This window comes from Epargyreus clarus, unplaced genomic scaffold, assembly GCF_041222505.1.
Source record: "Epargyreus clarus isolate Ecla_fem2 unplaced genomic scaffold, WU_Ecla_fem_2.2 ptg000007l, whole genome shotgun sequence".
NCBI classification, from domain to species: Eukaryota; Metazoa; Arthropoda; class Insecta; order Lepidoptera; family Hesperiidae; genus Epargyreus; species Epargyreus clarus.
This window is the reverse complement of record NW_027332215.1, coordinates 16,957,835-16,983,915: the sequence shown is the minus strand read 5'-3', so window position 1 is coordinate 16,983,915 and position 26,081 is coordinate 16,957,835. Positions and strand designations below refer to the sequence as shown.

General features: G+C 33.2%; 2 protein-coding genes and 1 long non-coding RNA gene across 7 annotated transcripts; 1 reads left to right on the top strand and 2 right to left on the bottom strand.

Annotated features, from left to right (window-relative positions):
• Nucleotides 1-1,081: 1,081 nt before the first annotated feature.
• LOC140743540 (pyruvate dehydrogenase [acetyl-transferring]-phosphatase 1, mitochondrial) lies at nucleotides 1,082-5,193 on the bottom strand. Of its 4 annotated transcripts, none has more exons than XM_073074891.1 (4): nucleotides 4,776-5,193; nucleotides 3,844-3,988; nucleotides 2,858-3,030; nucleotides 1,082-2,757 (listed from the first exon to the last, which is right to left on the bottom strand). In XM_073074891.1, the coding sequence occupies exons 1-4, from the start codon at nucleotides 4,986-4,988 to the stop codon at nucleotides 1,771-1,773; spliced, it is 1,518 nt and encodes a 505-aa protein (XP_072930992.1). In that variant the 5' UTR covers nucleotides 4,989-5,193; the 3' UTR covers nucleotides 1,082-1,770. The 4 variants fall into 4 exon arrangements, with proteins under 4 accessions (XP_072930992.1, XP_072930994.1, XP_072930993.1 ...); XM_073074893.1 differs by having other exon boundaries at nucleotides 2,858-3,024; XM_073074892.1 differs by having other exon boundaries at nucleotides 3,850-3,988.
• Nucleotides 5,194-5,478: 285 nt separating this feature from the next.
• Vap33 (VAMP-associated protein 33kDa) lies at nucleotides 5,479-23,954 on the top strand. Of its 2 annotated transcripts, XM_073074889.1 has the most exons (8): nucleotides 5,480-5,656; nucleotides 7,985-8,149; nucleotides 8,345-8,448; nucleotides 8,550-8,630; nucleotides 11,040-11,120; nucleotides 11,758-11,838; nucleotides 14,478-14,591; nucleotides 19,403-23,954. In XM_073074889.1, the coding sequence occupies exons 1-8, from the start codon at nucleotides 5,605-5,607 to the stop codon at nucleotides 19,565-19,567; spliced, it is 843 nt and encodes a 280-aa protein (XP_072930990.1). In that variant the 5' UTR covers nucleotides 5,480-5,604; the 3' UTR covers nucleotides 19,568-23,954. The 2 variants fall into 2 exon arrangements, with proteins under 2 accessions (XP_072930991.1, XP_072930990.1); XM_073074890.1 differs by lacking the exon at nucleotides 11,758-11,838 and having other exon boundaries at nucleotides 5,479-5,656.
• Nucleotides 23,945-25,613, bottom strand: LOC140743539 (uncharacterized). Its single transcript, XR_012102470.1, has 2 exons — nucleotides 25,488-25,613; nucleotides 23,945-24,602 (listed from the first exon to the last, which is right to left on the bottom strand). It is a non-coding gene; the product is annotated as an uncharacterized LOC140743539 (long non-coding RNA).
• Nucleotides 25,614-26,081: the final 468 nt, after the last annotated feature.

The window sequence follows — 26,081 nt, the reverse complement described above, 5'->3', positions numbered from 1 at the left end:
ACATTTTTAACTTTACCAATTACATCAACAATATAAATTAATTGCCACTATGTATTATTTAAAATAATCTCTCTTCTATTCGTTGATTTATTTTTATTTAACACAGCCTTTTGTAATAATTGCTTTTTCACAACAAAGATTATTCCGTCTTAAAATTATTATTTGTATCAATAAGTATATCACTTCGTTTTGTACACAATATCAGATCTCTGTTGTTTGCCAATAAAGCAACAAGCTGAAGTCCCACACATAAAATGTCGCTAGCCCAGTCACTATGCGCACCTCACGGAGGTGACTGACTGACTTCTTGCTAGGACAAATTCTGAAAATTACATTTAAACTTCTTTTAACAAAAAGTTAGGTAGGGCATAACAATGTGTATATGACATAATAATATATTTGTAATAAATTAAAACTGTAATAATGAACCATATCTATGTAGATGCTATTTGCTAGAACACAAACTTCTAGCAGGACTGTAAGAATATAATGATAACACATACAAAACCTAGCAACATTTTTTAAACCCCATAGTAACAGTTGTTTTTAAGACAGATTAATATTTTTATACTGCACCAATTTTCTTTCCAATAAATGCTTTAGGCATGCATTATATACCCTTTGTCTAGCATACATTAGATATTTTATCTGGCATATCAACAATAAAACATCACTATTATACAATGAAGCAGCTTAACAGTTGTATTGTCTTGTAAGCTGAAGCATAAAAGTTTAAAAGTTTCTCAAATAACATGGAAAGGCCAACAGAGTCATACCCCTGCTATATAACAAATAGCAGGGCTGTACGAAGTTCTGAATGTACAACGAGCTAACAACTCTTTACTAACTAATTATCGTTGTTAATATTGCTTTTTTTAACGTTGTTAGTCTTTAAAATGATGCGTGATCATTTAGATAATGTAATTCAAAATATAACTTTGCACCAATATATACATTTTGTTGTTAGATGTTAACCCTCACATTTTTTATAATGTGTATTAGTCATGAAATATTCTAGATTAATGTCCCTCATATGAAAAGTAATTGAGCATCACTAGCGACCTCAACCTTATCGAATTGTATAGTTGTTATCCTCAACGTTATTCTTAGAATATTTTTGCATAAAAGTTTCATAACACAAATACACATAATGGGAAATTTAGGTATTAAAGAGAATTATTCCCTCAAGAAAGAGCGCCAGTAGCACAATTATTGCAGTTATTATTATTGTATTGTCTTGTAACATTTCATTTTATACCTAAATAACATTAATACAGTAAAATGTATCTAGACGGCCAATAAGCGAGGTTTTCCAGAGCCTGTGTTAGCATTAAAGCATCGTGAGGGAATAATTCTTACAGGAATTTATAAATCAAGCATATGTATTAATAACCTATGTATCTTATAGCTATTATTTTATAAAATGTATTAATATTCTAAATATAGTAAAAATCTCTTATTGCTTCATAAAATCTTAAGTGACCTAAGTTTGAACCTGTGTAGTGAAGATATATCGCAAAAGTACTAATGATTAATGTTTATCGATGTATTTGGATTTTGTCAATTTTTTGTCAATAAAAAATGACATTAGTTTGAACACAAGGATCATCACATAACGCCATCCATATCACATAATAATCGCAGTATGAACAAAAAATAAATCGATTAACACAAACAACTTACGAAGATTGCCAGACAATTTTCGAGTACTACAACATAATTTCAAGGCACTATTTCTGAACTATAAAACACGATATTTTATTAGGTATTTTATGTTGGACACTGTCTGATAAATTCAGAGTCGAAATAAGCAACAATAACAGTCATATCATCTCTGAACATGCGGCTAACGTCTGAAGACAGACTCAACAAGTGAGCGAGTCGCGAATGATCGACACCGTATTCGGTACCACCAATGGCATGTCTTATAAGATGTGTAGCCGCATTCCTATCTTTCGGTTTACTCTTCAAACTCTCCTTTCGATGAAGTAGCAATTCGTTTATATCACCCAACTGAATATTTTTTCGAGGTAGTTTAAGAGGATTGAAAAACACCTTACCCTTCATATGTTCACCCACCAACTTCACAGCTTGTAATGGCGTTATCATATCCCACAAACCATCAGAGGCCATTATCAAAAATTTATCCTTTGGTGTAAGTCTATGGTAATATACGTCCGGCCTAGCCGTCAAATAGGGCGGCGTGTGATAATTTGCGGGGATTGCCTTCGGACCTACCAGAGGTACAGCCACAGTAGAAAGGATTTCCGCAGGCCACTTGTACCGATAGTCACCCAAGCTGCGCAATGGTGCCAATTCCCCCAAAAGCCTGTCCCTTCTTATAACTGTTTTCCTTTCATCATCTGGATGTTCACTCCATATTCTTTTCAGTTCATCCAAGTTCTCAGTGTTGTGTTCTTTTGTAATCTTTTTAGCTACCCATTCATTGTCTTCGGTCATCGTGCCTATAACTGCATTGCAATCACCCACATTTGCAACATATAAATGTGGACCGTCAATATAAGATATACAAGCTACTGCACCCGATAGAGCCACCGAGAGAGTCTTTGGATTTATAGCACCATCTGCTTTAAATGGTTCTAAGACTTCTCGGGATAAATCATTGTCCAATTGTAATATTCCTTTTTCAAATGATGCTTTCACATCAATTTCAGGTTTAGCTGTGCTTGCCAAATTTGACATGTATTGATTGAAACTATTTTCATAGATGACTTTAAGATCTGGTACTATATCAGCCTAGAAATTAAAACGGATATTTGTCAAATAAACATGGACTATATATTTATGTATACTTATTGTTATTTTTATAACCACTTCAATACATTATAAAACTTACCCTATCGTTATAAGTTTCTACTAGTCTTTCTTTGTGTTCTTGTTTTATATAGTTATTGACGAGGTCCACTGGTAGCAATGCTGCAGCAATATAATTTAACAAGCGCTTTGATATAACTTGAGCACAAGCTGGGCCCCCATGGCCATCGAAGACTCCCATCAACAAACCTGCAACTTAATTCTCATTACTAAACTCTCAAATTTCAACCCATACAAATTAAATTGCATTGTACAATTTTTTTGTCATGTTATACTTATAAAAAGGGACGAAATTAATCTAAAATACAAGGGTCTCTACTGGCTACTTGGACGAAACTCAAAACTATCCACTGACAACAAGCTGCTCATATACAAAACAATACTGAAACCCATTTGGACATATGGTATACAGCTATGGGGCACGGCAAGTACCTCTAATGTTATGATCATCCAACGAGTACAAAATTACATCTTAAAACAAATATCAAATGCACCTTGGTTTATTAGATCAACAGAGGTCCATGAAATCCTGAACATACCCATGGTAAAAACAGAAATAGAAATTCATGGAGAGAAATATAAAAGACCCACCCCAACCGACTGGCGGGGCAGCTGGCAACTGCAGTCACTGAACGTCGCCTAAACAAGCGGCGGGATATGTTCGATGACGCGTGACTAATAGTCCGAAAATAAAGAAAGGGTCGGCTCCGCTGGGAGCAGTTCCCTACAAGCCTTATAAGACTCACAACACATCTGTTTATAGTCGCAGACAGACTGATCGCAGATGCTAACACAAGAAAAAAAAAAATTGTTATACTTATATGATTTGTAACTGATATTAAAGTGGTATTACATAACATGTATGTAAATTCACTCCATGACCACAAGCTATTAAAGTCAAAATATTGGCACTATAAACATTTCACATATCCTCACATGAGTACACTTTACATAACAAAATTTAACATTATTACTTTATGGTACTTTTATTATCTATCATTTACTAACATTTACCTGGAGTGAGTTTGCATTTTCCTTCACTTCTTGTATCTTCAATAGGGTCGTTTGAGGCCAACTGATTGGAGTCATAAGATTTGACAGATCCAGATGGAAACTCCTTGTTGAACTCATTTTTTCTCAATATGATTGTCACCTGAAATTCATGAAAGGCATGTGATGTAATGATATGTAAGACAATATTAAAGGGTAAGTGTAAAGTAGATGAAAATGGACATGTTAATTAAATAGTCTTCTTTAAGATATAGTATAATATTAGCAAAGATTAAATAACTTTTTATTAAAATATTTGTCTTAAAATTAATATTTTTCATGGTCTCCCAGTCCCTTAGTGGAGTCCTGTAACGTAAAATTCTACTGACTCTGAAATTTTTTACGTCCCTTATATTTTGGTTTGGACCTAAATGCGGTATCCCCAAATAAATGTTAGGGCTACCAACACTGCAGCAGAATGGATATTTTCATAGAGTTGTGGCATGCAGCAATGCTGTAATTCGGCTAATGGACATATACCAGATGCTTTAAAACATTCGCCTTCTAGCTCTGTCAAGTAGAAAAGATAACCATCCATGTACAGCACAACGATATTTTTATCATACTGTAGCAGCCTAACTGAAGTTGCAATACAACAATGAAACCTATATAGCACAATTCTATATTATAAATACTAATACTTAAGTAGTACCTAATGTAAGACTTTCTTATGGTTGTTTAAAGTTTGCATACAATTTTTGATCATATGAAATAATAAGTAGTAGTGTTTAACAACCAATCTGAAAAGCTAAATCTGAATAATCAACAAGCAAGGTTGAATCACGTCAATTAAATTGAAACTACCTAATTATGATTACACTTTTTACTGACATAGTTACAAGGGATTGCAGGGATTTTCTGGATTGGAGTAATAATTCATAAATACTTACTTCTTGCGGTGAAGGCAGTACGGCGGCACCATCTTTCTGGATCTGGTTAGTAACCCGGGACGAATGGAACAGGCGAGTGTAGGGAATATATCCAGATAATGTCCATTGTTCGACTCGGTACCCACTTCGGTAGCTGCTTATCAATTTCTGCTTTGAGCCAATATCTAATTTTATAAAGGTGCTCCAAAATAAACTTATATTTGGACTATGCATAGTTATTAGGGGTTATCCGGGCATATTATGCAATCACTGTAACTAATAAATTTCTTAAATACTTTTATAGAAAACTACAATCTTTTCCGTTCCTTTTTAAAATCTTACTAATATAATATAAATATATACAATAAATTTATCATATTATTGCTGTAATTGAAAATTTTCATTCATTTTTATGCCCAAAATAAATAACATTTGTTTTTTTGACATAATTTAAAAACATGAACAAGGGGTTGCAATTTTATTCAGCCAGCATATAAATGTAGCTAACGACAATAATAAATTTATACAGCCTGAAATCACTTTAAATAACTATTTGAAATAATGATAGGGAAAATGTTCACTGGCATTATAATTAGGAATATAAAAAGAAGTGATGGTAAATAAATAATAACTTAAGTATCAATATTTATATATAATATAGCAAATGACGACTGGCAACATAATATGAAAAGGAAGGATGTTGGAAGAAAAAGAAAGAGAACGCATGCGCAATGCGCATGTCGGATTCGTATTCGTCATTCATCGTTCTCTGTGGCCGACATCGTTGAGAAGTAATTTTCTTGATCATTTAGTTTTTGCCAACGAGATACGACATTTATAATAATACAAAATGCCTAACCAGGTGTTAACTATAGAGCCACAAAACGAACTGAAATTCAAAGGTGAGTATATTTTCATATATTCGTTCGTGAACTGCAAACCACCGCATTAAAACTTAGTAATAGGTCGTGTTAGCCGCTGACAAATGGAGTTTCTATTTCCAGATATCGGCGTTTTGTCAGGGTGCGGTTTTTTCATTACACTTACCGACAACATAAAATACGATTTATAGACAGTCGTAATTTTCGTAATCTATATGAATAACGCGGAGATTGTTTGATGCACATGTATATTAGCGAAAATATTGTAACAAGTATGTGGGTAGTGGCGGACGGCGCTGCTTCTTGATTGGAATTAACATCGCGATATGTATGTACATGGTATTCGCGATTGTAGGTATTGTGGCATATGTTCATACCTTGATTTTGATTGCCTGTGCACACGAATTGCACAAATTAGTCCTTGTTATTAAATTGATATTGAGTTTCATAATTAGATGCTGTTTCATAAAACACGGTGTTATGTTTACTACGTATATGTTTATATTGTTGCTATAATGCTGATCATTGTGAAGCAGACCATTCTCTATGATCAACATAATGTTTGTAACAATGATAAGCTTACAGTTGCAAAACATCTTATATTACATTTAGTAAATTTATTTGTAAATAGATTCAAATTTATGTCTGTATGTATCTTTACATTCTTGCAGTAGTAAAAAGTGAAAATACAACAATATTAAAATAATAACTATAACTAGCATAAGTATTCTGCCTCCGAAATATTTTAATTTTTAGGATACTAACTACTGAAATATGCAAAAACTTGCATTTAACTTGTGTGTTTATGTTATGGGTGTATATTTTTATAACTTGTATTTCTCATGTAAATTAATTGTATTCAAATGAGAAATAAATGCATTAAACCGTCAATAAGACAAAGAAAACGTCAGCAAAATACAAGAACGATTTATAAATAAAAATGATGCTGATAATATACTCTTATGAATGTTTAAATTACCTTTATAGATACCTAGTTTTATATTTTAATCTTAGCAGTTTGCATTTCCTTACAAGTCAGAAACACTAATTTGATTTCTGTTTTTATGCCTTAAGATTCTTCATTCACTTTATTTCAAATATTTGAAATCACTTATTCGGAAAATAGATGTTACAATAATTTATATATTTTATTTTGTGACCAAAAAAGGTGGTTATATTTTTTTCTTACTAATGTTTGCTGAGTCAGAACTCAGTAACAGAATGTGCCTAGTTTCACCGTGTACTTAATTAATTGATCAATGTTAGATTTTACTCATGTGATTTTAAGTATATTTAGATTTTGATGATAATTTTGTTTGTGAATTATCACTTTTTATTTATGCATTAACATTTTCTTTTATATATTTACTTTATGTATTAAGATAGCCAAATTGTTTCAATTCAAATGTTTATTTAATTCTTTAAAATATTTATAATATATTTACATGTTATACAATTTATTTATAAATGATATCATTTTGAGGGAGAGGAACCACCCTTAGGTCACGTTTAGACAACCTTAATTAAAATGACTAACGTGTAACTATAAGTTACACCTTTAATTACATGTAACTAATTGTTAATGACTTGCATATTGTGTCATAATATGTTGGAGATCATTTGTGATTTGTGCGTCAAGTGTGCTTATATTTTTACAAATAGGTACATTTGTTTGGCAATCCTACTGTTACTATTCAATATGCAACTATGTGAATAATTATATTCCAGGGTGCTTATTACATATTACATATAAGAAAATTCTTAGTAATCAAGGTTCAATAAATGTATAATTTGCCCTGAATGTTACAATTTGCATATATAATTAAAACATGGACATATTAACTACTTTAAAATTTTAAACAGTAAATTATGAGTATTAAATATATTGGGCTAGCCTTTTGTCTCATATATAACATAATGAGACTATATTAGAATCACTTAATGTTGTTATTATGTTTTATCATTGACCCATTACTATTCTGCTGGTGCAGCATTAGCACACTGGCATACAGTGGATGTTGTAGACTTATTTCAATTGGTCTCCGGTATTAACATTAACTAATTGATTCCTTTCACGGTTCTCCTTGACTGCAAGTGGAAATAAGTATTTGCTTCAAAAACATGGAGTTAATCACTCCTAATTTATATAGTCAACTTTTTTAGAATTAACAGCTTTTTTATGTAAAATTTAAGTCTATGTTAGGTACTCACTGCCATGGTTATCTGTAAATATGAATTCTAAGTGCAGCCAGAGTTGCTATTCTTTAGGATTGTAATGTTCACCTCATCTGTAAGTTGGGTGTCATCAAATAATTTCATCTTGTAAATATTTCTATTTTCTTGTTATAGTTGATGTGTCGGGGCTCTTCGAGCCAAGCTGCACTTCGTACATGCGGCTCTACAACCCGACCACTGATACAGTGCTGTTCAAAATCAAGACAACAGCACCAAAGAAGTACTGTGTACGACCAAACTCTGGAGTGCTTGAGCCAAACTGTAAAGTTGACATAGCTAGTAAGTATTCTTTAATCGTCTTTAAATTTTTTCTGTTTTGTTTAATTACATTTGAAGTACGATATTATACCTATTAATTAAAAAATGGAACACCAAATACACTAGGGAGCAGTAGTCAATTTTTAAAGTGCCCTTAACTCCTGGCTACTTGTAGGTCGTAGGTAACGTGACACTTAAAATATTTTTTAATTACAGTCACTCCACAACCGGTATATGTGGACTCCAATGAGAAACATAAACATAAGTTTATGGTGCAGAGCGTCATCGCTCCGGCGGGAAAAACTAATATAGATCAAGTCGTAAGTTCATCTTTTTTGATAGATTGATGACACATGTATTCATAATAATTTAAATTTTGATTATCCAGTAATCTAACACCTAAAAACTTTTTCTTTTTCAGTGGAAGGAAATCAGCCCTGATCAACTGATGGACTACAAGCTAAAATGCGTATTTGAGACTCCACGTGGTACTAATCTCAATGTAAGTATATCTCTATATGTTTCGTAATTTAAAAATTGACAGCAAAGTGACAACTGAGTTTTTATCTTATTATTGGTCTCTTGAAGTAAGCCATATGCTTAAAGCCATTTTCTACTGTTAAAATTGGTAGAATACATGTGAAGCAATCTTAGCCCTCGTGTGTGCCAATGTATCAGTGATCGGCTTCAGATGGAATCACTCTTCTATATGAAATGGATTACAAAGGTTCATAGGTTGCTTCTTCTAACTTACAAAAAACCTCTTGTGATTTCTGCATAGATAAAAGTTATAATGTTTTGTATTTTACATCATACCAACAGACAAGACAGTTACAGCAACTGTATTATATTAAGAATGATGCATTAAACCAACCTACGTATTCTATTGATTTCACCTTTGCTTACTAATGCTGCATTATTAGTTCTAAGCATATCGCCACACATATTCTCACTAATTTCGGACCAATACGAATTTGAGGACCTTGGTCCTCTAGGGCAGCAACAAGTCTACAAACTTTTGACAACACGGGCCATATAGAAGCTACATGAGGTAATAAGAGGCTGCGTACAAAAGAAGTCTATAAAATTTCAATGCCTGAACAATGCCTAATAAGATCTCTGACAGCACTCCTTTTCTATTTATAGTTGTGTGGCGTCAAATACGAGACAGTGATCCTTTAATGAAAGACGCACTACGCGCATGACGTAAAAAAAGTCAGATTCTTATTATTCTTTTCACAATTCAATTAAAAAGTCATTGTAAGTCAGTAGCAGTGATAGCCTAGTGGTTAAGAAACTCTGCCTCTCGATCGAGGGGTCCAAGGTTCAATCCCAGGCACGCACCTCTGATTTTTCAAAGTTATGTGTGTATTAGAAATTAATTATCACTTGCTAAAACGGTGAAGGAAAATATCGTAAGGAAACCTGCATACCTGAGAGATTTATAAAAAAAAGTCTCAAAGGTATGTGAAGTCTACCAATACGCACTTGGCCAGCGCGGTGGACTATGGCCTAATCCTTCTCCTATGAGAGGAGACCCGTGCCCAGCAGTGGGACAGTAATGGGTTGATGATGATGAAGTCAACAGTAGAGTGTAACACAAGCAACTTTTTATTTGAACAATAAAAACCATTCTAATTCTAATTAAAACTATTCCTTCAATAGGCATTCTAACTTCTACTCCAGTTTCTATTGTATTGTATTCACATACTCACGAGCGCCGTTTTCAGCCGACATGCTGTAATTTTTTCATTATAAACTGTAGTTTTGTACGCTATACAATGGCTCTGCTGAATTACATACCAATTATACTGTGAATTTTACAATGTTCTCCAAGTGCAAGCTTCACTTAGCTTCATTTTAACGTTGTTTTTTGCATTGTGTTTTAGAATATCTAATAGAGTTTTCGTATTAATGTTTGTCGATTTTAAAAGGTAGACATGTAAAAATAAATATCAATAAAATCACAGTATACGAGACATCTATGTCTTTGATATTATAAAAACCAAATGATCTGTTTTTAAGTGATGTCTTTGTACAAGATAGTCTTAACTTTGGCAAAACTTTCCCGAAAACATTTAATAGAATAGAATAAAAGTAAAAGAAAAAAACCTTGAAATACCTAAGAGTTCCGTTCCTGATTAGCAAGTTGCAAATCGAGCAAACTCCAGTACCTATATACATATTATATAAACCTTAAGATATGAATATCTTACTATTGCATGTTTATAACAGTTTCGAATATCGATTTGTGCGAGTTCTAATAACAAAAAGCCTTACGTTTACAAATCCCTTGCACGCACACTAGGATAAAAGTTGATACCTTTCCTTGAAACTGACACTGCATTCATCAGCATTTGCAGCATTCACTTGGCCTATCGCTTCTCTATACATGTGTATAGTTCTATATTTCTATACATACTAGTAATTGACTAACATTCACGGAATTGTGCACACATTTACGTCATGCAGCGGCGTTAATGAAAAATATTTTTACGATCGATTCGCCATTCATTGCGCGCTGAAGTTTACTGAATAACTCACGCCGAGTCTATAAAACAGCAATGCAATTGTCCAAGGTTATATTATATGAATTGTAGTTGTCGTCAACCCATTACTGTTCCACTACTAAACAAGGGTGTTTTCTTTGAGTGGGTTTTTAGGACATAGTTCGCTGCACTGGCCAATTGCAATTAGTAGACTTCACACATCCTGGAGAAATTTTAAAAAACATCTTAGGCATGATTTCCTCACTACATTTTAATACGCATAACTTAAAAATCATGGTTTCATCTGGGTGCGCCTGGAATCCGAACTTCGAATCTCTCAATTGAGCAATCGCGTTTCTAACACTGCTATACCTGCGATGTAGTGTAATGTGATTTTATTACATAGCATACGAACATTACAGGATGCCGGAGACAACGCCGCTCAGAACGAGATCTCCAAGAAGCGGGTGGCCGTAGCAGACGAGGGCAAACCATCGACAAAGGTAATGAATGTGAAAGCCGTTGGGTGTTGTATTAGTTATTGGTGTTTATTGCTACTAGAGTTCCTCCCTAAAACATTATAGTATATTCCCCATAACGTAGTTTTAGTTCGGAACTCTTAAAGCACGATATGATTTTTATATTTTTGTAGTGTTGTGAGCTTCTTTAAGTTTTATTTGCCCACTCTCCTGACCGAGTATTTTATTAAGTGTAGATGTGTCACATGGCTCAATGACATGCATTAAGTTTGTGGACTCCGTTCGTATAGAGGCGCGTGGTCAACTCGGTGTTTAATATAAGTCGATGATAATTAAACTCTCGGTTCGGTTTAGAGTCCTTCCTTCAGAATTCTAATACTGCAGACCAAACTAAAGCCTACATTTGTAGACTAGCCTTCTCTTAACAAAAATCGAAGTGCATCGTTTATTGCAGTGTTTTTGTATAGACCGCTTAGATCGATTAAAATCTTTGTTCAAATGTTACATGCCTGATCATTTTATTATTTGATCGTCATCTCATTTTTGTGAATAACGAGAAAGAGGCATAACTTGCAGTAAATGCTTGCTTAACATAAATTAAGACGAGTCTGGTAAAAAAAAGAAAGTCCAAGCTTGGCATGTTGTTGCAATTATATTACAGGATGCTGTAGAAGGCTTCATCCAGAATGAAGCAAAGCGGAAGGATGAAGACCTCACTTCCGGATCTATTAATGCGAAAACGGTACCCCTTTTGAATCCTCTTTATCCGTAGGCACCAACCTCAAACTACAACCTACCTTTTTACCTTAATCACACATCTGCGGTTTCTAGAATTAAAATAGGTTCGAGCACATTTTACAAATTAGCATTAGAACTTAACAAGGCTACAAATTAATTAAGTCAAATTAGTTATAACAAAACTAACTGACGCACTTACACTGATGCAACTGTCTATTATTACAACCGAATGTATTTCGCTGCAAAGCAATTAAAATTATGTATATATCGCGAACCAACTAGCTTAATACGCCGTTTAAATAACCGCCCAGCCTCTTGACAATCGATGTCTTTCAACCAGCTTCCTCAATGATATTCAACCGTAAGCGTGCCAGCTAATCCCATGGCTCATTAATGTGATAGGCTGACCTTATCAGAAATATCTCAGACGAAAGCCCGATGATTAAGCTTATGCTGAAATTGACTCACCCAATCGCTGCTCGCTTAGTTTTTTATTAAAATTTTATCTTTCAACCCAACCTATCCAATCCTACACCATTTTATACGTGAATATACGATTGGTTAGGTTATTTTGGAACATAAAAACAATATAATCAAACAATTAAAAGAACAGGGTGTGGCAGTGCCCTGCGAACGGGTGCATCCAAAATATGTCAATTTAAACAAATTACATTATTTATATGCCTATGTAGTTGTTATTACACATAACAACAATTACACACAGTACAAACAATAATTGCGAAAAAAGTAAGATAAAAGCAAAGATGCTGTTCAAAAACTTTTTGATCGAATCAGTCTCCTATTTTTTTGCTATTTTCGCCAATACACTTTTATTTCTTACTCTCTATTTATGCGTAAATGCAATAAAACTGAGGAGTACCGACAATGTTACCACTTGCTGGCGCCGCACTTAACATTACAAATAATGTGGTATCTGTGACTTCACGTGGGTTTCAGCGCCTGGGGGCGGAAAATGGAACCAAACTTAAAAAGATAGACATTTATATCATATAAGAAGCTAGTAGAACGAGACGGTTTGGTAATGAGGCTAGACTGTTAATCAAAGGGCTAGTTAAGCTAGTTGGCTGCAACATATACAGTCACGCATGCCAAAATAGAATAAATTAGTTATATCACAAAATAGTGTCTACAACTTAAGAGTGCACAATACGTCTAGATTCTTACAATTCGTACGATTACTATATAAATCCACTTGATACATTTTACTTCCACACCCATCTAGGAAAAAGCTCAACATGGATTTCAACAGACTATGGAATTTGAATTTCGTAATTGCTATCAATGAATTTTTATACCAAATATCGGGTACTTTAAAAATAATAGATAATGTGAATAATGAAACCATCTAACCAAAAAGTTAGATATACTAGGATTTTGGCATCGCTTTCAAACGGCTCTGATAAGCGTTTTTCAGTTCGCTGTCAATGTAATTCGAAACTAATGAATAAATGTAAATGTAAAAATAAGAGTAAATGTAAAAATAGTAAATATTGGCTTGGGAGTGTAAAATATAGATGAAAATTTTAGCAAAACAAATGCGACATATGTCAGACGACTGATGGTTTTTGGCTCAGTGCGAGACTATTTTATCTCTGCGTCTATCAACAAATTGTATATCTCATCCGGTATCTACATCCCGTATATAATTAAGTAGTACTGAAAATTTATTTGATGACAAGCATAATAATGTATTTTAAATAGAAGTCTAAATTTTAGGCGGTTTGATTGCATTTAAGAAGCAAACCTTATGTTTTTATACCTAAGTTTATAATAGACCTTTCGTATTTATGAAAATTCCTGTCCAGAGAGCTCGAGCTAGCAGTTTCCGAATAGCCAATATTGATTATGACAAAAGTCCTTTATTTATAAATTTACTATAATTATCTTTTCAGCTTCATAACTTTACATTTTTTTATTAGTAACAAACTACTTGTAAGTATCCGGTTGACACTGAGTGATGCAGCTTATAGAAGCTAAGTGTTGCTATACCTATCCACTTAACATCCATAGTATCTTTATAATTTATTGTTATAAGTACGCGCTCTATGTATATCAATGGACTTGAATAAGTGCCGGTTCAATAAGCGTATAACTTAATTGTGTCTAAAATGTTCATGGTATGAAAAATGTAAGTCGAAAAATTAAAGAAAAATATTCCCAATTGTAGCCTTCCGGATTTTGTACTTCTGAGCCGTTTAACTTATACACTATCGTTCGTATAAAGTCAAATAATGCGTAGACGATACACATCCATTTAGCACATTAGATGTCGCTACCGTACTGGATGTTATGACCTTTAAGGGAAAGGAAATGCGTCTGTTTCATGATTTGGAATTTCCGAATCATCTCGAACGGATTGAAAAATGATTAAAATGAACTTTTTTATGAAAATTAAACGAATAACCAGTCAGGCTTTAGTCTAATATCACAAGTTATTTATTCATTTATTATCACTAGCAAGCTGAGCTCTTTGCTTGTGCTTGCAGCGTGTTTGAACATCTGAAATCTACCCCAAAACTGCATGATTTTTATTTTTTTTTGCAAAAAACGTATGCCAAAACAAGAATGTTTGACATCCGCTTTTTTGCAATCTACTTAGATATTTTAATCATATTATTTCAGACAACTTTCGCAAAATCTGAAAACTTGGAAAATGATTTGCAAAAAGCAACAAATGAGGTGATTCATCTAAGAGAGGAAGAGAGCAAATTGAGACATGAAAATCTTCGATTAAAAGTAAGTACGATATGTAACTTGGTTACATAGTAGATTTAATGTATTCCATACGATAATTAATAAATGTTGTATTGGTGTGACTCGGTCAGGTATTTGTTGTACCACAATTCCTGAAAGCACACGTTGGATGTTTCTTGGTGTACTTTATGTATCTTTATTATCATCCTTATGGTTTATGTGCATTTTAACGTTTGTTTTATGGTTGTAGTAGATCCCCTAGAACCAATTACACGTTTTATTATTTACGATGTTAAATGTGTCAGGGTGTCAAAAATTTAATATTTGCAGAGTGGAAGAGTATCATGGGTCAATTTTTTTACAAATATAGTGGATTAAAGCAGACATTGTACGTGTTATTAAGTAAAACGGAATTCGAGCTTTTCAAATGTAGGCTAAATAGATTTTTATAAAAAAATATATTGTGAGAGTGCTATTTTGTTGACATTTGTTTCTTTTTTTTTTTAAGTTTTGAATTCCATTTTACTTATTGTGTGAGTAATGAGATATATTCGAAATAATACAGAGATAAAATTTGATTACTCTCCTATAAAATAATATCAAAACTTTAAATTATTATTATCATTTCATTATGGATGTGCTGAAAATTTATCATCGGTAATTTATAATGTGTGAAGGTAATGTATGAAATTGAAATAACATCTGTTTAATACTTGGTGTATACACTTTATAAAGGATTTTTTTATTTTAATTATTATAAAAATCCATCATCAAATATTAAAATTTCACAAAACAACCATTTCATTTCTTCCATGGTGGTTTTAAAAGAAGTTTTCGAAGTAGGCAATTCATAATTAATGTAAGGTGTGACAAAGGAAAATATTTTGACCAAATACTACTATTGAGTTTTTTCCAACGTGGGTGCTAATCGCCTTATAAGAATATTATGCCAACCTTTATAATTGTGTAATACATACACGGTGACACGGGTATTCGACATTAATCTCAACATTTGTTCATAGTTTCCACATGTTACACGATTTGTTTTTTTTGTGTGGTAAAGAAGATCCACTGATGCGTTCCAACGTAGTCCTCAGAGGTAGCATGGGGTGGACTACGTATTTGTGGTCCACTTTAGGATATTTCACATCTGTCCATGGACATCATTTGTTTGTTTGGACTCGTTTGCTACTTCTATGTTGTAGATAATGGATGGACCCCTTGCTCCTGTATGCAGTCCACCTGGTAGAACCAGGTCAATAAAATAATATATGTATCTTAACACAGCATTGAAACCAATTCAATTCAGTGCAGTAACACTCCTCTACTTCTATAAAACCCAATAGATAGCTAGTGAAATATCCTCCGCTCGAATTACGACTTCAACCGCCTTAAACAAATGTGTGTGTTGTGGCACTATGTTGATAAATGTATCAACTGCTATATTGTCAGTTTTAATGTTTTCTTTCATCTTACACCTTATGTACATAACCTAATACTAATGTATTTGTACGTCAGTCTACCGAAACAAACATATTCAAAATCACAAGCTCATAGCTTTTGTATAAGTTTAATATGCATGTGGACTAGCAGTATCCATTCCACCCAAAACATACTGATGTGGATAAAAATGTTGAAACTAACGTGTCGCCGTGTATGCATTTACAGTGTGTATTAACTTTGCAAAACACCGTAACTTGCTTTGTTTTTGTTTGTTCGCCTGTGTCCATGCCACCCGCGACACGAAATACTTATATCTATAAGTATAAAAATCTTTATTTGCGTTTATTTATACATGCCAAAAGCCTTTTGTATAATAAAGGAATGCTACGCGAATATTGTTCTCTTTTTTCTATTTTTTTTTTTTGTTTTTCTCTAAAATTATATTTTATTTAATCGATGTTTTTTGTCTGAGTATTTAAATTAAAAATTGGAATAGGAATCGTCAGTAAGTAAATACAAAAAATAATGTATCTCATTACATATTAAAATAATGTCAAAATGAGGGGACACTTTGCTACTACTACTACTTTTTTTATTTTTTTACTGGTCGGAGTCTCGCTGGCGTCGAAAATTTTTTAAGGTCCCTTACATAAATTCACAATGAATATTCTGACGGCTTAAGCGGTGCGTAAATGAACAGTATATAATCTACCGTTCAACGATTTGTTGCATTGCAGTTTAACCTTGGGGCGGCCCATGACACGGCATTTTCCGCCAGGTGTAATCTCGCTTTGCTTTCTGTAAACTATACTTTTGTATAATAAGATTATTAATTGGCAACGCCTTTGTATGCCTTACACGGCGACGCTCTTAAATTATTGTCTCCAACTGTTATCGTTTCAAATATTGTTAGTCTCGATAAATAAAATTGGTTCGTCTATTTGTTATTAAATAATAACAATAGAAGTTTACCTTCATATGATGTATTCTTAATAAATAGGTTCTTGTGTATATCATTTTATCAAAATTATAGCTTTGTAATTTATAATGCTTGCGCTGTTTGCGATGTGACTGGGCAATTTTATACCACGCCTTGTTCATACTTTGTTCTGCTAATGTGAGGAGTGACTATGCGACAACTTGTTTGTTGCCTACTGATTGTGAAACTATTTCTATTCTATTGGAAAAATAATTTGCTGAAAATCAGTATTCTTATATACAGTAACAATTAAATATATGGAAAACAATAACAATATAATAATAATCTAAGAGCAGGCTAACTCGACATATTCATGAAGATATTTTATGTCGTTTTTGCATATTTCATCTTAAACTTCCAACCAAAGCCTCGATTAATATCCTTTTTTTATTATATATGTAGTAATAACAGTCGAGCAATCCGTCCACCTGATAGTAAGTGGCTACTGCCGCACATGGACATCTGTAATCGACTCCAGATAGGATTAGATATACGTATCGGCCACAGATGCGCCGCTATCCCTGAGGACTAAGCTGGAACGCCTCGGAAAAGTATGTTTCCCTTACCACGCCCTTCAAACCAGAACACAGCAGCGCTTAACACTGCTGTTATAAGGCAGAAATAGGTGTGGCGGTGGTGCCGCCGGAGTCGAACCACAAAGGGTTCTACCTTGAACTCTTACTAACACGCAAGCGATTACAATAATTCGATTTTAAAATTATGTATATTTCAACGCAATTACAGAAGAAACGCCGGAACTTACTCAAGATATTATTTTATTGCTCTATCTGCCCTGCATCTATTTTTATGTATGTACTAAAAGACTATTCACTTAGCGAATTTACATTAGTTGTTTTGTGTTAAATAATATATTTATTTTTTGCTTCGCTTCTGAAAAAGGTTGGCATAATACTTATGTGTATGATATAAATGTAAATAAATCAAATAGGTAATAAAAAAATGTCAAATAGATTTTTGATTAAAGAAGTCTCAAAAACTATACTGTCCTTTGGAAGTTAACCAGCTAGACAGCAGTGATGATGATGCAGCACACATCATAGGGTCTACGTAGATGTGTGATCTGCAACTTAGAAATGAATTCCGACCCTTTTTAATTAATTTGAGTGCTACAGAACATGCTTGGTGAGGCATTCTGATTTGTTTTAAATAAACCTGCATTATTTGTTTGAAGAATACACTTAGTTTTGCCATAAATATTGTTACAAAGAATAATAAAACATTTATTTGTATGTAACATTTATTGCTATTAGTGTGTTAGTTTACTACAGCACGCATCCTTTCTATGGGAAAGCTCTTCTCTGCCAATCGTATGGATTGTTTCAGGGACTCCAAATTATCATGGCGTTTAGAGCACGCGTTACTCTCTAAAACTGACCATAAATCATTATCCAGTGGATTAAGATCAGGACTAGGTGACGGCTAGTTTTCAGCTCTGATGAAATCCGAAACGTTCACCTCTAACCAAAATTGGGTGGTTCGAGCTTTGTGACCCGGCGCCGAGTCTTTCTTTTTAGAATGGTCCTTTTGAACCATTCTTGATTATTGAACATGATGTTGTCAAGGGGATTATCTACCTTCTCAAGAATGGTATCTTGATACATTTGTGCTAATGTTTTGATACTTTTTTCAGAAAAATACGATTCAGTCACTCCTTCATAGCTAACCTCTCATTAAAACCATCACTGTCGACAAATCGGGAAGCTTCTTTAGACCTTTTAATAGGGTCATTTTGTTTGTTAAAATATTGCTTTTGTATAAACATCTCATCTGTAAAGATTTTTTTTGTGACTTCCCTTTGCGTACCGCTTACGTATTTGTTTTGAATTTACCACCCTTTTCTTTTTAAAATTATCAGTTAAGAAATGACCATTACGTCTTTTATAATCCTAAGTCATTTTTTAAAATACGCGACATAGTTGTAGGTGCTATGTTCATCTCCCGAGATAAAATCTTTTGCCTTCGGACAGGATTTCTTCGAATTCTTTCCCTTACTGGTTTGATCGCCTTTTTCGTACGAATACTACGTGGACGGCCAGATTTTTTTCTATCACAAAACAGAGGAAGTTTCATTGTACCTTTCAATAGCCCGGAACACAAACATTTTACTAATACCAAGCATATGAAGGATTTCAAAAGTTGTATTTGGCTCCATACTTGTAATGTCTATGTCATGTAATCACAGCGATTCGATCCTCTTTTTCACCCCACTCCATTTTAATATCACAAAATATTTTACAATATATTGGCGCGAAAATAATAAAACACAATGAACAATCGTATAAAAATGACAGATTCCAAATTCAAAAGTAATGTATTGCTTGTTTTTAATTTTAACAGTATTTATGGCCAGACTAAGTGTAAATAATATGTGTTATAGTGTTTCACGAATGTGTTGGTTATGACTTAATAGGAGGAGCTGCTGCGTCTGCACCAGCAAGTGGGCGGCGACGGGCGCGTGGGCCGCCGTCACTCGTACGGCCCCGAGAAGACCGGCCAGGTCGCGCTAATGCCGTGGATCGCCACCGCAATAGGCATGGCGCTGCTGGGCATCATCATCGGCAAGTTTCTCATGTGAATGGCCCCCGAGCCCCCCGCGGTGACCCGACGCCACCTCGCAAATACCGCTGTTGCAACACTCCCAACATCCCACACGAGGCAGCTTCAGGTTTCTACAGTAGCGACCTCCCCCAGCTTCCGTTATGCACTTGTGTTCGAGCGAATGGCTCAGTGTCCCGTCATCGATACCGACCGAGCGGGCGTCTGATGACTGCCTCCGTTTTATTTTATTGTTTAATGGAAATTTAAGTATTGTAAGATTCACTGATAATTCTAGAAATGAGCTGAAGTATTTCGCTAATATATAATATCTACCTATGTATTATAATGAATTTGGAATTTCCCTAGCGCTGACAATCGCGTATTTTGTTTTGTTGATACATAGTAAGTATTATAGCTTATGTTTATTATATTGACCGAACAAAATAATTTCATGACATTCTTTAGATTCTTTACCATATACTTGTAAATCATCCGTAATCGTTATAACCTTTAATAATTTGGTGTAGTGCTCTTTACACATTGTTGATATATCTAATGTAACTATTGACATTGAAATTCTTGTTAAAATACAGATAGTTGTTTTATAATAGGTGTATACTTTTCTATCCTTTACATTTCCAATGTCACGATATTTTTACCCTGACTTGACACATTTTACGCTGTTTAGTGCAACTCTTGATATTTTATTAATAATTTAGTAAGTTCCTAATATTTCACCTTGCCGTGTTTATTCCCTCTTTGTCTTCCCTACATGTCTTCTTCTCTTTTAATTACATAAGACTGTATATTATCATGAACAAAACGATTTTACCTTATGGCCTTTAGCTTAACAGAAGTAAAGGAAACAATGTCAATAGTAATATTCAACTACGATAAGAACCATTAGAATTATTTCAATGAAACAGTTTGTTGTTAACTTAAACGTACGATTTTATTGTGTTTCACTAGATGAGGGCTTTCTATCATTCATTGTTATTTGCAACATTGATGAATAACTTTCAGAATTTCAGCTACAGTATAGAATAATTTTAATAAATCAGTTTGTCAATGTCAGTTTTATATAAATAAACAACTGGAAATGCATATAATGAGGTCGTCAATCACAGTAGTAATGCTAATGCACTTGCAAATGCTTTTTACACTTAAACAATACACATGACCCACTTGCATGCTTACTTGTTTACACTATACATATTCACTTGTATTCTGGGTTGTAACATGAAGTACTGCTAACATTGGTAGAAAATCAAGTTTAAGAATTAAAAACTGTTGTAAAGATATAACGGTATACTGTAAAGAGCATTTTATAAATAAACTACTTACAGTTGTGTGAACTACATTGACTTTTTATACGCACGAGTTGGGTATAGCAAGTTAAGTATGTTTGAAGTTGTATTTTTTGTCTTATAGTCTGTGTACACAAATTATACACTTGTATCACATTGTACAAGAAATAAATCGGGCAAGTAGAGAGCTAACTTATGGGGAAAGGGTTCTGTACAAATTGAACACTGTCAACTCAAAACATGTCACCCATATGTAAAGTTTTGCAAAATATGTTAACCAACTGAAAATATAAGCTTATTCGTTTTCTTTTACTAATATAGACTTCTTACAGACTTTCGTACATGTGAGTTCAGAAATATTTTTCTAGATTTTTCTTAAAATCTAGTCTCAATAGTCTCGTAGATGGAGGAACATCCTCCGGAGGAGGATTTTCGTATTTTTCTTAATTAACTTTTAAACTACACATATTGTACAACTACAACAAAAAATATATGAACTCTACAATAAGCCCTTTTATATGATGCCACTTGACACAGTTTAATTCTTATTTTGTTAATCCAAAAGTTGCCCGTCAATTCAAAATTCATTTATTTACTATGTACTTTTTTCTTTGAGTAACGGAAAAGTACATAAAACCAAATTACAAATTATTTGGTCTAGTAGTTTGGCAGCAAATTGGCTGTGACAGACAGATCCTATGAGGGTTCTTTCTTTGTTTTTTTTTAATTATTATTTGAGTTCTGGATAACGCTCGCGTTACTACAAATCCCATTATGTTACGCAATTTAACTGTTTCTTTTTGTTCATTGGTTCGTACTGTAATAAATAGCATGTTGTTTTTTTTAGTTATAATATGTTATAAAGCAATTTACAATTTTTTTTATTAATATTGTATTAGAGTGCTAATTTTATATTATAGATGACAAAACTTGGCATTGCTTGTTGCACAAGCGCTTATAAATCGAATTGAACTTTCCCGTGTCCAACTTTTGCAAACAGCTACATGTTACAACTCAGCGGGAACTTACATATTGCACTTGAACACCTTCGACTCGGCACATCCTTTACAATTAGAAAAATGGCACAATGTATTACTGTTCATCTGTTTACAACCGGAGACCTCAAAATGTGTTCAAAACGGCATTACTAGATCTAGTCACTATTTTATACTTACAATACAAGCAGAATATAGACTAGTTTTTTTTTAAGGACGACTACTTGTGGCAACAGACGCGCTGATCGGATTTCCTGTTCGCTTGTAACATAATACATTGGGCCATATCGGGGTATATCACTCTAAACAACATTAAAACACATGCAATAATACCTATTCGTTAGTATCTGCTAATATTATGCATACTATTCTAAAATAGGACATTTGTAATGATAGCTCTACTTGGTTATATCTCGTACCTAAATCTTTCAGGTAAGGTGTGACTATATGTGCGATTTAATAAATGAAATCATTATAGCAACAAAGGCATAGATGTTATATTCAAAATCATAAATTTTATAATACATTAATAAAGTAATAAATGTTAAAATCTAATGTTATTTAGAGGTATGTATTTGAATTGTATTTTGAAACTCTTATATCTTAGAAAAAATTTATATCTTAATGTCTTCTATCTGCCCTGTGAATCTTATGTTCAAACTAATGTTTGCGTGTAGAAACATGTGTAATATTGTACTTAATAATATTTAGTTTATCATTACTTTATACACGATCTAATATTTGGAATCCTCTATTAAAACATTAAGTGCACTGTGTGGAAATATATTACTTCCTGTATTCTAGTGTAAGTGGTATGTACTGTATTTATTTATTACAACGAAATTTGTTTGAAAGCTTTCGATGATAAAATTAGATTGTTGCACATTGAGAATATGCTTTCTAAAGTCTTCGTGACGGCATTAACTTTATAGGCAGCCTTACTAAATAGGACGCAAATATTATTTGTACAATATGTACTTTAGCCACTACAGTATGGGAGTGATAAAACGGTTACTGAGGATATTCGCTTTTAAAACTTAGGGTTTCATATGGTTGGTCTAACTTTAGTTGAGCTTATAATACCATTTTAGGGATGCATTGTGTCGTGCTGATTCAAAAGGCGTTAGGAACTTATTTGAGATAATTGGTGTAAGCGATGAATTGAAGCATATAATTGTATAAGCTTCTTAAAAATGGCTACATAATGAAGATTAAGCCTATTTAAGAGAAAGGTGGGCGTGGCTATTATAGGAGTGTATCTGCTCTTAAACTCCACTGATAAGTTTACATACATTATTGTAATAGGCCTCGGCATGTATCGAGTCATCGCACTACTCGTAGAATTGTGAATAATATACTGAATGTTTAGAATGAATTACATTTGATTATGCTATTGTTTCCTTTATATGTATAATTAATTACTATCTTAATTGTATAACATTTACACATACCCTAGGGTTAAAAATGAAATTAATTAAATTAACGGACATTGTTGCATTTAATATATAATTTAGCCTCAATTGAAGCTAATCATGTATTACAAAATTTAGGGTTCTGTTTCGATTTGGTGTTTTATCTGGCATAAAGACGATACATTGGAACACTGTAGTGATATAAAAGTATAATTATAACACTACTAATTTGCATACTAATAAATAAACTTAATGATTTTTAACCTTATGGTATTATGTACGGATATTCTTCGTTTTTACTATTGTTATGTATGTCGTTGTGCAGGATTGTTATAACTAGGGAATTGTCCGTGACGTATATGAAAAGTGATATTCACGTGCATGCTTATTACGGTTACAATCTTCAACGATATGCTCTACATGATTACCGAGACCGACGCCGTGATGTGTATACGTCGGTGCAAGCACCAAGACATGACTTCATGGTGTATAGTTTACATTGTAATTATAAACCATATATTACAGCTTTTAGTAACGTCATGTAAATTTAATTGGGAGATGATGTATTGGGATAAGGTCATTAGTGCATTATACGTAGTTTTATTTTTTAACAATAGTAAAGTTAAAATTTCCGTATGGTATTGTTGTTATATTGAACTATTATGCTATATTGTATCGTTTTCTGAAATAAAAGACTTAATTTATGATTTCATGCTGGTATGTATTTTTAAACAAACATCAAATAATATAACCTGACAACCACGACTGCAAAAGGGCAACGAGAGACTAGGATCTGCACCCATAGTATGAGTTTTTTTTACATTACATTATAGACCGAGACTGTCTCCGAGATATCGAGATCATAGACACGCAGCACCTATGGTCGATTTTTTAGGAAATGAAAAAAAGTATAACTTAATGGAAAGCGAGTTTAAATTGAATATTCTTACTGAGTTTACTGGCATTATAAACAAATTACTTAAAATGTATATAGGATAACCGATATTCATGGGGGAAAATTTATGAAGATATGAAAGTTTTGCAATGTATCAATGTTTTTTTTGTCTGTCAAGATAGACAAAAAAAGACATACATATATTTAATTTATATTACAATAATAATTGCAGAACGAAATCATTGTAATAAATAACATAATGAAAAAAAAAAAGTCCGAGGTATGTACCAGCTCTCTGGTCATTTGTTAACTATATTAAACGTTTGGACAAATGCTTAAAAAATAATCTAGCACGGACCTAAATGTTTCAACACCAGATGGCAGAAATATGTATTCTTTAACAAGATCTTCATATTTCTGCAACTTGCGAATTTCAGCGTTGGTCACCACGATACCGGCTGCCCTGAAAGAAATGTGAATATGAGAAGGTGCCAGTGTGTCCACGCAAGTAGCGTCCCACAATAGACACCTTCCATTCTTCAAGGCAATAAGGGTTAAACCATCAGGCCACTTGCCATCACTACGCACTAAACCATTCTGCTCTAATTGAGCCGGTAGGTTAGCAGTGACAAGAGCCCTCCGGATAACGTCATTTAACCCTTAAACCGGTCGAAGTATAAAATCTGTTTTTCATGGCTTAAGTATATTATTATGTTCTTGGGTCATTTTGAATATCAGTGTACATGAAATCATATCATCATTGCCTGTTTATGGAGACCAAAGGTGGGAAATAATTGCCCTTTGCCCATTTACGTCCATAAACTTATATAGACTAGTAATTTACCCTGACTCTACTTTTGAATTTATTTTCCTCAATAAATAGGAACATGTATCTGAATTAGTATCACAGACCTGTATTTGATATAGGTCTGTGATTAGTATAGTTAAATGAATCCGCTGGACGTATAAGCAATCGCCATAAATATCTTCATCGTCAGTTTCGAATTTCGATGTCCAATAAATCGGAAAGATTTTCTAATATATCTTCAGGCTCTAAATGAGTTTCTTTTAAAAGACATGATTTAAGACAATTGAAAGCAACATTTAAAAATAACTGAAGTACTTTGACAAAACTAAAAAAAATCACAAAAATAAATCCCCACGTTTATATAATATAGTGACGCAAAGTGGAGTCCGGGAACGGACAGAGGGAACTATTTTCCCACTTGCAAGACCATATTTCAAATGAATCAACAACACACAAAAACCACGTTTTTACATTGAATATCATAACGAAGCTACACAGAATATCGTAAATTACTACATAAAAAATTAAATATCTAAATACCAGAATCTTTTTTAAGAAACTGCAGATTTATGTCTCCACTATATGAAAATCGCGCGATTTTTTTCAAATGTGACATTAATTTTATTCTGACGTTGACACTAGACATTTGAAAGGATGGGGTTGCTAGTAAAATAATTATGTCTGTGAAAAGAATGCAACATATTTGGTTGCCATTTCAAAAATATTTGAGAATTTAGCTAGATTGAGAGGGTGGGAAAATAGTTTCCTGTGAACGATTAAAGTTTAAAGCCATGTAGCGTGATAGACGACCGAACATAGACCGGACTTTTTTGTCGACATAGAGCTTTTCGATAGCCGATATGATCTGGGGAGAAACGCCTCTGAACAATTTCCTAAGGATACTTAAAAAATAAACGTCAGATGATACAATTATTATGAAAGATACTTAAACTAAATTTAAAACAAATAGAAATAAAAATATTTACAGTAATCAAAAAATAACTAAAACTATAATAAATAAAATAAATGAGCCAGATCGCTGCCCCGCGGTAGTGTACTGTAAATATTTTTATTTCTATTTGTTTTAAATTTAGTTTAAGTATATTTCATAATAATTGTATCATTTCAAATTAT